The sequence below is a fragment of the Phoxinus phoxinus genome (genome assembly GCF_949152265.1).
Source record: "Phoxinus phoxinus genome assembly, chromosome: 6".
Taxonomy (NCBI): Eukaryota; Metazoa; Chordata; class Actinopteri; order Cypriniformes; family Leuciscidae; genus Phoxinus; species Phoxinus phoxinus.
This window is the reverse complement of record NC_136881.1, coordinates 22429381-22441635: the sequence shown is the minus strand read 5'-3', so window position 1 is coordinate 22441635 and position 12255 is coordinate 22429381. Positions and strand designations below refer to the sequence as shown.

General features: G+C 36.4%; 3 protein-coding genes across 4 annotated transcripts in view; 1 reads left to right on the top strand and 2 right to left on the bottom strand.

The window, feature by feature from the left end:
• The window catches only part of gpm6ba (glycoprotein M6Ba), a 77615-nt gene extending 75030 nt beyond the window's left edge, over window positions 1–2585 (top strand). Inside the window, exon 7 of one of the 2 annotated variants that reach the window (XM_079614694.1) lies at window positions 36–2585. In XM_079614694.1, coding sequence (XP_079470820.1) covers window positions 36–188 — 153 coding nt within the window. In that variant the 3' untranslated portion in view covers window positions 189–2585. The remainder of the gene's footprint in view (window positions 1–35) is intronic. The other variant, XM_079614695.1, reaches the window with a different exon arrangement.
• Window positions 2586–2894: 309 nt separating this feature from the next.
• On the bottom strand, window positions 2895–6545 carry LOC306999756 (ras-related protein Rab-9A-like). Its single transcript, XM_079614705.1, has 2 exons — window positions 5694–6545; window positions 2895–4617 (listed from the first exon to the last, which is right to left on the bottom strand). Exon 2 carries the CDS (start codon window positions 4587–4589, stop codon window positions 3984–3986), a length of 606 nt encoding a protein of 201 aa, XP_079470831.1. The 5' UTR covers window positions 4590–4617; window positions 5694–6545; the 3' UTR covers window positions 2895–3983.
• A 230-nt stretch (window positions 6546–6775) lies between these two features.
• Window positions 6776–9999, bottom strand: tceanc (transcription elongation factor A N-terminal and central domain containing). The gene has a single exon (XM_079614688.1). It carries the CDS (start codon window positions 9707–9709, stop codon window positions 8516–8518), a length of 1194 nt encoding a protein of 397 aa, XP_079470814.1. The 5' UTR covers window positions 9710–9999; the 3' UTR covers window positions 6776–8515.
• Window positions 10000–12255: the final 2256 nt, after the last annotated feature.

Here is a 12255-nt window from a genome sequence, read left to right as displayed (position 1 = left end):
TTGTTTGTATTCTTTCCCATCTCTACTGTTCACAGATCCACTACCTGATGATCCTGGCAGCAAACTGGGCCTACCTAAAGGGAGCATGTCAGCAGACTCATGACTACCAGGACATCAAGACCAGGGATGATCAAGAATTGCAGGATGTGCAGTCACGCTCCAAGGAGGGTCTAAATTCGTACTCATAAACAGTTCTCTCTGCTCTGCTCTGTTCTACCCCACCTCTACCTAACCTGCTCTCTAGACCACACCAAAAACACCCATACACAAACACACAGCCGCTGCAATGACCTGCCACTTTCAGATGGAACATTGCACAAACTAACACTGCTAAGCGGTGCGCTATCCTGACTGTACATCATAACAGTGGTATAAGTTGGCTATAATCATGATGAAACACGTTCAGGCAAGTTGTTTAACATCTGTAACAAATGATAAGTGGAATCATTCTTGGTACAGTTAATAATGATATGATGTGTTTTGCTCATCCACTTCATGGTATAAAAAACCACTGGTGTAAAAGTGTGTGTATACTGGTATTGTACTGTCATTTTTGTCATTTTGCATTGACAATTTTTTTGAATTGGTAGAAAGTGTACAAGTGTAGAGTCATGGTTATAACTGGGTTATATTTGAAATTATGATGCATTGTCTTGGTGTAGCGCTGCTTACATGATAGATTGTCTGCACTAACTCCTCACAAACATTTTGCAGGTACTTCCTTTTTGGTGTTTTATACATATATGAATATATATATAAATGTGTGAAAGTGAATGAATGGTGTTTTTTTTTTTTTTATATATGGGTGCCAGGTTGTGTATTGAAAATGTCTGTTTATTTAGAATCTTTCTCTGGGCTCTCTCTATCGTAGATATCTGAATTCACCTCTTTTTCCAACTCTCTTTCTTTTGTTTCTTTTTTGAGGGTTGGGGGAATAATGCTGGTTCTTGACAAATTGCACTAATCTTGTAATAGAAAGCAGGTACACACACACAAACACACACACACACACACACACACACACACACACACAATATTTCTCTTTACAGGACATTTTCTCATACCTTGGGTATTATCTAGTACTCAACCCTCAAAATAATATCCAGAAAACAGTATCTGACTGATATATATCTGTAAGGCAGAACAATTTAGATGTCTTTGTTTTATGAAAAAAAAGAAAAAAAAATAGACAAAATTATTTCCTATTACTGTTTTTTCCAACTGCTTACACACATTTTCAAAACGATGTCACCTTTTTTCAAAACTCTACACACAATTCCCAAAACTGGACACACAAAATGCAAATTGCCTAATATTTCCTTCAAAATGTAACACTGCATTCAAAATGCCATAAACACATGTCAGAATGAAGCATTTGCATCAGATTGCAAACACTTCTTTCATGATAGTACATTTTTGGATATACCATGTAAACACTGTAATCTGACCTTTGACCTATTTATAGGCATATACTACAGTGAAGCAGTGATTGGTTGATCAGTTAAGCAATTAGTGTTTGCACATATGAGGAGTGTGTGTGTGACCTGGTGAATACGTGTAGCATTTTGATTGGTTGTGTTTAGAAAAAGAAACCAAGTCACTTCCTTTTTAGATTTTTGTGTTTTAGGTCGAGAATTGTGTGTAGTGTTTTGAAAAAAATAGTTTTATGCAATTGAAAACTGAGTCAAAGGCTGAGATATAGCTTATGGTTTTGAAAATTTGGTGTGTAGTTTTGCAGTGAGAGTTTTAAAAAAATCGTGTGACATGAAAAGATTTTGTGTGTAAGCAGTTGTAAAAAACTGTAATGCATAACAGAAACTGCCCTCATCAGCCATGCAGGTTTCGTTGCTAAATCTAGGTATTTTTCAGTCTTCTATAATTTGTTAATATGGCGAGATCAATGTTTACCATGAGATTTATGAAATGGTTGTGACTCTGTGTGAGTTATTGCTACGTGGACGTGGAACTCTGAAAATGGTTTGAATTTACAGTCAAATAACGCCGCCTTGTTTTTGCAGTGTATCTTTTTTCCTAACTGGTTTCTCTCTCTTTCTATTACTACTTTTACAATATGACTCTTTTTATTGATCTCTCTTTTAACTGAAATAATTCTTCTCTGTAATGTCTCTGTAAATATAAGCATGTTAGTATTGTCCACATATACAATTGTTTTAACTACCAATTATATGCCATTTCTTGCTGTATGTTAAATTCTGTTAAAGCGAGCTTACAAGAATTAATCTATTAATGTCCATTATTTATTAATAGATCCATTAATGTCCATTAATCTATTTACCCTGGTTTTGAAAAAGAAAATGTGTGCCTGGATGTTCTATTGTTCCCTCATTATTGCATGAAGGAAAGATATTTCATTTTGTTTTGCAGTACTTTAAGTGATGTGTAGTCCATTGTTTTAATGAACTACAATTGACAGTGTCCTCCCCCCAAAACAATTATCTGTATCTTGATGGAAATTGTAGTCTTAGATGTTTCATAGTCATTTTATTTGAAGTCAGATGTTTTATGAATCCTGTATAGTGATTTTTGTAACCTTCTCTAGTAAAACATTTTCTATGATCCACCTGAACTTTGAACCTGAACCTGTTTTTTTTTTTTTTTTTTTTAAAGCACATGTGCAAAAGATAGAGGATCACCTTAATATATTTGCCACACTGTCTTATAATTTCACTGCATTGCAAGGTAACTTCTATTCTACCACTTCTATTAAGTTCTGCAGTTTGTGCATATAAAATTTGTATTTTGTCTCAATTGCGCCACCTGGTGTAGGAATGAGAACATTGTGCCCCTATTTTTATTATTAAAAATATCTCATTACCCTTAACTTTTCATAAAAACAAAACAAAACATGGTAAAACACAATAAAAACGATAATCTATAATCAAATACTTTTAATTCAGTAATAGTTCAGTGAAGTATTAACAAATGCAAAAAAAAAATTGCTAACTCGGATGAGCATGCAAGGATCATTATGAGAATCATTTTGTTACAGGAATTTTGCACAGATGTCTGATCCATGTAAGGAAATTCACACCTAAATGTCTTGGAATGGTGTAAGTTTTCACATTCAGCATATTAAAAAAATACATTGTTAGCCCATTCAAACTAAAGTGATAATTAATACATTTACAAAATCACACTGCGTGACTCTTCAGACATTCCAAAACGTCTTATGATGCACGATTGTTAAATAAGACAAACAAACAAAACCTGTGCTAAAGGCACTTAAAGTAACACAGCGTGTACATTACATAGTGCACACGGAAAATGAGATAAAAAACACATTCTAGTGTTCATGAGTGTAATAATAGCTGATGTTTATTTCTCAACTGTAAACTGCATTAGAATTCGTTGCCTGGAGGATGTCACTGATCCCGGTTTGGTTTACCAACATTGATAATTTAGACCACCTAAATCACACAGGAAGGTAATCCAGTGCTTTGAAGGGATGACATGTGAACCAACGAGATTATTTTAAACTAAAACAAGGCACGTAATTCTAAAAGTCTCTTCATTTATGCTCGTTGTTCAGAGCTGGTCAAGTGTTTGAGATTATTTCACGAGTTCACACTATTTAGGAGTAAAGTTTAATGCGTATTTGGCGTGCTGTCCGGAGGGAGGGCTCTGAGCTCGGCCCGAACCCAGAGTACTCCCCCCGTATGTAAGTCGTTAGGACTAAAAGTTTGGAGAAGGGATGCTGCTAAACGGTCAATGGATTGAGGTGAGACTGCGGAGTCTATACCCTCTTAGCGTTGATTGCTCAGTGCTCTCCACTCGTGTTAATTATCGGAACGTGAACTTTGTTAATAAAACATCATATAGCTCGATCTGCTGTACCAAAGTAAGCATATGGCACACAAGAAGTTATTTCTGCATTCTGCTGTTTAGAGTTGAAGAAGAGTATACATTTATTTGCTAGCACATAACAAGGAGTACTTCAGTTGTGTCCATTTCATTAAAAAACATCAACAGCACGAGCCGTTAGAACGCGGCTTTCTGTGTATGTCGACGGTGTCTGTGGGCAGCAGATGTTCTGCGCGATCTTCAGATGCGAGCACACGCCTAACTGCTTCCTCAAAAGCAGCTGAGACATTAGTGGCATCTTTTGCACTCGTTTCAAAGTATGGATATCCACCATTCTCTTGACACCACCTTTGAGCTTCTTCCATTGACACCTGACGCTCCGTCACATCTACTTTATTTCCTAGAACAACAAAAGGAAATTTCTCTGGGTTCCTGACATCTGCATAGAATGCAAACTCTTTCGTCCAGTTGCTGAGGTTCAGGAAACTTTGATTATCGTCCACGCTAAATGTAAGCAGACAGCAGTCAGAGCCACGGTAAAAGGGCGTTCGGAGACTTCGGAACCTCTCCTGGCCTGCTGTGTCCCAGATCTGTAGGGTAACCATGTGACCGTCCACCTCCAGCTCTTTGTTAAGAAACTCCACACCGATTGTGTGGAATAGGTGTGAATCAAACTTGTTGGAGACATAGCGGTTCATGAGGGAGGACTTTCCCACGCCACCATCCCCCAGCAGAATCACCTTCAGCAAAGATGATTTGGTGGTCATTATCAAGAACTTTCATAGGTTACCTCACCTACAGACATAAAATGAAAATGAAAATCAGAATTAGCAAGCTTTAAAAAAAGCAGAACAACTTCTCACTTTGAATAAGAAAATGTAACATATTGAAGTTGACAGTCTGAATAGATCGGGTTTTTTAAAGAGGAGTTGTAGGCCAATAAAGAGCCTTAATAAATAGGATTTTTTTGTGTGTGTGTGTGTGTGTGAGATGTGAGGTATGTGTAGAGTTGGTTCTGCCTCATATTCAGAGCAGACTTCTTGGCCTAAATATAAATTTGAATGTCAAATCAGCACAGCTCGAGTCATAAACAATGGTATCTTACATTTGAAATTCTGATGAACCATTTTAGCCCAAGACATTGTTCGTCTAAAAAAATAATTATTTTCGTAGGCTTTTAGGCTACTGTCCTGTGACAGGGGTGCATTCATCTGAGCCCCGGAAGCGCCGATCATGTGAGACATATCTTCACGAATCGTCCTGACCTCATAACTTAGCCTAGTAGCCTAGGCTATATAAAAAATAAAAGAAACAAAAATCTAACTCATAATGCAAGGTTACATTCCTATAACCGTATAGTTTTGAGAACAGAATTACATGAGTCTGAAAACTAACAAGTCTGAACATTTTGAGTAGCAAATAAATGTTTATAGTGTAAAGCTAAACGAAAGGCAAGCCTGGGCTATTCAAGACGTGTTTTCAAAGCAATCATTTAAAAAAACCGACAGCGCTGCTCATGCATTTACAACAGAATACCTCTTAGAATAGCCTACGACATAGGCTATATGTTCAAGAAGTCAAGCCCATTTTTACTCGATATCGAGGGTAATGGTAAACTGAAGGACTGTTACAAGCGACTGTTTTTTTCGCCATATATCAAATGATCAAAGGAAACGTAATATTGTGGCAAGACGTCGCTTTAGTGTAGCCTACGAGAAATTGAAGTGGTGGCATTCCATTCAATCGCATGATCAAACCGGCAGATTGGGACGCTCTTAACAACGCCATCATTGCTTTAAAGGTCCTGTCAAATTCCACACTTGGCATTTCGTACATTTAAAACATGTGTTGCGCGAGGAACAGACACTTACCGTTGAGAATTCAGCAAAGAGTGTCGAAGTGCTGTGTTAGCAGCGCCATTCCTTAAAGTAAAAGCAACATGATGCATCCTCCACTGTATGGAGCGTCTCAAGACATGGCGCCCCTAGGCTGGCCAAACAAGCTGCTGAAGCTCATATGACCGAGTGCTCATTTATAAGACATTTAACATGAAATCAATTATTAAAACAACACGGAAATGAATTGAATTGGTTTCATAACTGAGGACAGACTGATACAGTAAAAATAATTCAGTAAACTAAACATTCTCTTTGAAGTGCTTTATTCCTCTAATATTTGGTTGGCATAGGACATTAATTATTAACTGTCTTTGATAAACGACAGCATTATCAGCGAGTCACTAACCAAATAGCCTACTATCCTTGCTAGTACAGCACGCATTCTCTGATGTCACTTGATCACAAACGCACAGCAATATTAAATCAACATATGTCATTACATCATCAAGCTTGGAGCTTTTGAGCTCGTTAGAACTTGTGCAAGAGGACATAATGTAATCTTACAATCAATGTTTGCCACATCATGGAATGTTGCGATGAACAGCTTTAGACATATAGGCTACCTTGATAACAGTTTACCCTAAGTTAAATGTCTAACTTGTTTGAATCACAAAACCAAATAGAAAGTTTAAGATGAAGTTAAATCTGTAATTAGCTAGTTCTTAAAACACACCAAGTCAATTCCTGTTGATAAATAGCTGTAAAAAAGGGCAAACAACAAGGCTATAAAGAAAATAGGCTATAATATATATATATATATAATTTCCATGTTAGGCTAACCCTTTACCCTTTGGACCGTCTTGGGCAGATTAACTGGTCACATGCTCACTGCATGCGGCACACTTTCTGTCACATGTTTGCTGAGCTTAGACACAAGAACAAATTTAGTTCATACTACATTCGTTGTGCTTCTCCTTTTTTTTTGCGATCTGTTTCACATGCATTCATTTAAGACTGTGGACTAAGTCATTAAAGTGGCAAAGGCCAAACTCCTAACCTCTGCTTATTTTTCCTAACAAAACATCATAAATATTACTCTAGAATGTTTTCAAACAAAATATATATTTATTTTACCTGCATAAACCTTCACTTTCAGATAAAAACATGCATTATGTCATGCAATGGTTCATGAACAGGTGTGCATATTCATGTTTAGGCTATCAACTAAGTTCAGTCCCAAAAATGTGTGTGACATATAAGAGGCTGACTATACTTTACAAAAGGGTCATTCTGTGTCAAATTAATTAAATTTCAGAAACTTTACCCAGCTCAAATTTTAGATTTTTCTAACATTTGAAGATTTAGAGACAAATTGGGTTGTAAAAATTACTTAAAAGATGTATTATTTTATTTTTCACACAAATATTAGTAGGTTTATTAGTAAAATCTGTTGACTTTGTCTATCTTTGTTGCATTATATGCCAAGCAAGGATACAGGTAAAAAATTAGAAAAAGCACTTATTGTGTATTTGCCTGAAGTTTGCATAACTCAAGTATCAAATATATTTTAATATCCTTTTATATTTTGTTTTTTAACAAACTTTTCTTTTGGTATCCATCTTTTCAAGGCCTATGGTTCAATTCCAGAGATATTGGGATCTCAATATGGATCTAATTGTAAACTGATAAATTGCTAAAAAAACAAACACATAATGTTGAAAATGTATCTCGTTTTTTCTATCAAACATTGTAAATAACTTGTCTGTTTTTTTGTTGTTGTTTTTTTTTCAAAGTTTGTGTGCCTGTAACCCAAAAGGTATTAAAGATATATCAATATGATTTTAGATTCTGGTTATTAACAAAAAAATATTTTGAAATCTTACATTTCAAGGCCCTATTATGGTTCAATTCTATTGATATGGAGATCTCAATGCGGGTCCAATTGAAAATTTTACCTATTTTAATTGGTTGAAAACACAGCTGATATTGCATTTAAAGAGGAATGTCAGAAGAATATACTGTTGAAACTAGAAATGTATCTTGTTTCCCTGTCAAAACTATTGCATAAAACATACCCGTCTTAGGTGTCTACTGAAATGGTCAAGTTGAGGAACATTAATTTGCTCTTAAAAGTGTTTTTATAACAATCTATTTGAATCTGTTTCAGGAATATTTGGAAGAAGGGATTTTGTTCATTTTAATAACTTCTGAAGCTGCCAAGAGTTCAAATACAGTACGCAGTATCGCAACTACATGTTATGGCATTGACATCCCAATTTCTCTGTGATTGAACCATATAGAGCCATACAAATTAAGATTCCAAAAAACAGTTTAATATAGGAACAAGAATATGTTATGATGCAACAAAGATTGCTAAAGTCAACAGAATTTACTAACAGACCTACCAATCTCTGTGTAAAAATAAAATAACGATACTGTCATCTTTCTAAAGTAATTTTACACCCATGTAATCTGGCTCCAAATATCAGGTGAACCCTGTTAACCTGCCCCCCCTTTTTCACATCAGATTACTAAGTTAATATACATCCATGACATTTAATATTTGTAATTTATGTATTTCTTATACCAGATTTAAAAAAATAAATTAAAAAAAATTAGCCGAGGACCTCTGGTTGAGCGGACACGGAATGACCCAGAAGTATTTTTGAGAAAAAAGTAACTAAAGCCATGGGTCAAAATGGACATGCACAAGGTCTTACTTTGTTTTAATGGCTAATATCTCTTAATCTTTTCAAAAAATCGTTTCCAAATCAAAACGGACCACAATGCATTATGACGATTCATTGCACCAAATTGAAAACCACAAGAAAGTTAATCAATACATATACACTTGCTCAAAGGCAAACCCAGTTGTTGTGGTACCACTGCTCTCCACAATTAGCACAGGTCATAAAAGTCATTGCATCATTATCTGCACTGTCACTCCGTACCCACGAGGGCAAGAACAGCATCCCTCGTGAGATCTGTGTCACCCTGCAGTCCAAACTGTCACAGCGCCTGCAGCGAACTTTACTGGTGGGTGTCCCTTCCACCACCTCTGGTAACTGATGCTCACTGATGCCCAAAGTGGTGTAACCGTCCCTGAGCCGTCGAAGTTCTGCCCCTGCCATTTCCTCTGCAGACATCTGGGCAAATGCCTCTGGAGTCAGGTGTCCTGACATAAGACCTTGGCGTAGATGAGGGTTCTTTGGGTTCTTTAGGTTGGCCACCTTGCTCCTGATGCAGGACTTGTACTTAAGCTGTTTTTTTCCATAAAGAGCATGAACATGTGCTTCAATGTCCTGAGCCAGGGCTTTGTGTTTGTCCGTATGATCTGAGTCTTTTTGCTGATTTGGGGTAAGAGCCTGGAGAATCAGCAAGATACATTTGCATCTCAATGCTGTGAAGTAAGAGGAAGTACTGGGCTGATTTGTGTTTTGAGGAACTGAGATTCTAAAATCTTCCTCTCGGTCAGATCTATGTGACGCTATGCCTGGAGTGAATCTTTCTTCCTCATGTTGTAGCAGAACACATTCTACAGCGTCATTTGCTGGACAAGGCTTTTCAGAAGACAACTTATCTGAGCACACACTACTGTCTTCACATTTGTATTGTTTTACATCCTTTGTTATATCATGTTGCTCTGTGTTGCATGTACATGCTTGATTCTCATGCCCCCTTTCATTTAAGTGCTCAGATCCACTGGTAACAGAGGGACTTTCCAAACACTCCTCAGCATTAGGCAGGTTATGTGTCTCTAGTTCCTTGTTCTCCCGTGGGTCTTTGTTATTATGTTTCAGCATAGGTGACAGCTTGTACAACTTCTTCCATTTTGAGAGCAAGCTCTTTGCTATTGTTTTAGCACTCACAATTGGACAGAAATTAAGTAGCTTATAAAGAACCTTCACAATTTCTGTAGTCTGAATATGCTCTAAAGTGACAGAAATGTTATTCAGATCTGTCAGTAATGATACAATATCTTCATAGCTGCCATCATTGTGCAACTTTTCTATTTGTATAGCATAATGAATGATCTCTTTAGTATTCATGGTCTCTTATATATTGAACCAACAAGTAAGCAAGGGAAATTACTTAACAGTGCAAAAAAAAAAAAAAAAAAAAAAGGTTGGCTTCAACAGCGTTTAGCCTACATGCACGCATTCGTTTATAAGAATAAACTGCTGCACAGAATACAATAATCAATTTCTAAATCGTAGACAAAAACAACGCATTCACCTTCAACCAAACACGTATCTTCTTGGTAAAACATTCAGCAGTAAAAGCCTTTTAAAAGGGAGAATTCGCACTCCTTCCGCCATGTCTGAAATAATCCAATAACAAAGTAGCTACACATAGCGAAATCGTCCTATAGAGGGCGTAGTTGCTCCACTTTTTTCAATATAACATTTTGCCATTTAAACTGCAGTCATGAAACACATTCAGTGGACACTTTTTCACAGTTATTAACGTCGTATTTAAAAAAAAAAAAAAAAAAATTTAAAGTACATTTTCATTTTTTTAAATTTAGCTACATTTATAACATAGCCTACTTATGTATTGTAGGCTACATTGGCATTAAATTATAAAGGTAGGCTAATTCAAAAACTCAGTACTGCAAGTGAATTTCTAAAACAAAGCTGAGGGTTGATGGATTTGTTTTTCTCTTTTCTCACTACCGTAATCTATTTGTTTGGTTTGTCCCCTGTTTTGGAAAATTCTGTAAGCCTTGCTATGTTTTTTTTATTTTTCTGCTAGAGGAGCAAATGTTAGGCTAACGAAAAAAAAATCCGGTCTGCTGTAGACCCACCTCTCCCGTTCTTATAAAGTTAAAAGAAGATTATATTTAAAAACAAATAATGCTTGGATTAGGCTATCTATGTTTCTGATAAATGGCCTTCATAGTAATAGATAACAAATCAATGTATGCAGATATTTCTCTGATGAAAGTCGGGCCTTTGATGCTGTTTGGACTGCAAGTTTATCCTCATTTCCGGCAGTTGCATAATGCCTGAGAGCATTTTATTAACCCCTTCACTGTCAATCTCCCCACCCCAACACACTTTTTTTTGTGTGTAATGACCTAAAAATGCACTATCCAAAATTAAATGGTTGTAAGTAATACATGAATACTTTGGACTACAAACCTGGTCTCTTTTTACAGAAGTGAAAACAATAGGAAAAATATAAAGGTGTAAAAAAGTTATAGAAGTTAATGTTTACTGTTAAGCAAATATACTGTACTAAACATTTTATATTTTATACAAAACATTGCTATAAAATCAAAGCCATTTGTCTAACCAAGGTGTGCCCCAAATTTGAAGTTGAAATCACAAAAATGGAAGCTCCTATGAGACTTTATTTAGGCGCTATACCAAAAATAGCCACCGGATGTCATCTACATTCCATTGAATGTTTTTTTGACGTGTTCTCCAAATTAATACATTTCTGTCACAACATCACTTCTATCACAAAACAGCTGTGTATCGCAGAGCTTTCCGGCAATATGTGTTTTGTCAAGATTAGAACAAGGTTTGAATTCAAAATAGGCCTAGTTAAAATAATTTTTGCAAAGCCCACTGGGGGGGGGGGGGGGAAACCTCTTTTCATAACGATTTTCACACGACTGTTTAAGCTTTTGAATGATTAACGAGATGTGGAATGCAATTAGGCTATCTTTACGCATGCTGCAAATGCCTTATAACTGTTCTCTACGATTCACCTTATATATGATTGAGCGTATTCTTTTCACAAAATGGTCACATGCCACCAAAAAAAAGTAATGAAAACTCTCACAGGAGGTTTTGTGATATCCGGAATGGCTCAGAACTGGGTGCTCATGTAATAGGATAGGACTTTTGGTTTATAGCCACAAATTATTCCTACAACAGGTGTAACCTGAGAGTACAAAGCTTTAAACTGAAGAATTTGAAGTCTTTCAAGCTTGTTTTCTTTGTTACTTCCCACCCAGTGTTCCTGTTCCTATCTATTTAGACTTTTGGGTGGGGCTGCACCAACTCCCAGGTATTCCAAATCTGCCTATAGGGAGGGAGAGTCTTCTTAAGTCTGAGGTTCCTTAACAAATTACAAAATGGGGTCCCACTATTGTTGGTATTTATTTATTTACTTAAACTCAACTTTGATTTCTAGAGACTGAATGGAAATTTACAGAGCTTTGTTCTGTTATTTAGTTCATATACCACAAGAGGGGGATCAAACCTTAGCTTTTGTCCATGGTTCTCTGTTCAGAATTTAGAAGGAAATAAAATACATACTGTCATTTCCTGCTTACTCTCATGTGGTATTCCAGGCAGAGGTTGGTTTATAAGTGATAGGACCAGATGTCTACAAACTAAATTCTATGCTGATGTACATTCCACTACAAAGGGTAGCATGTATTGACACGCCTGCACTTGCAGAAGTACATATATTCGTACAGCTATGAAATGGCATGAACTTTCCCCTTGAGTTACATTCTGCAGCAATGTTCAGACAAAAGAGCACACCATTTATTTCCTGCAGATTATTTTAACACTGGTCTCATTTCCTCCTGGGTCTAGCTATTTGGGTCTTTGATAGGCTATTGGCTACATTTCTT

What these genes read in the sequence shown, in the direction of transcription:
- LOC306999756 (XM_079614705.1), bottom strand. Translation starts at nt 4,589, where the DNA reads ATGACCACCAAATCATCTTTGCTGAAGGTGATTCTGCTGGGGGATGGT.
- tceanc (XM_079614688.1), bottom strand. Translation starts at nt 9,709, where the DNA reads ATGAATACTAAAGAGATCATTCATTATGCTATACAAATAGAAAAGTTG.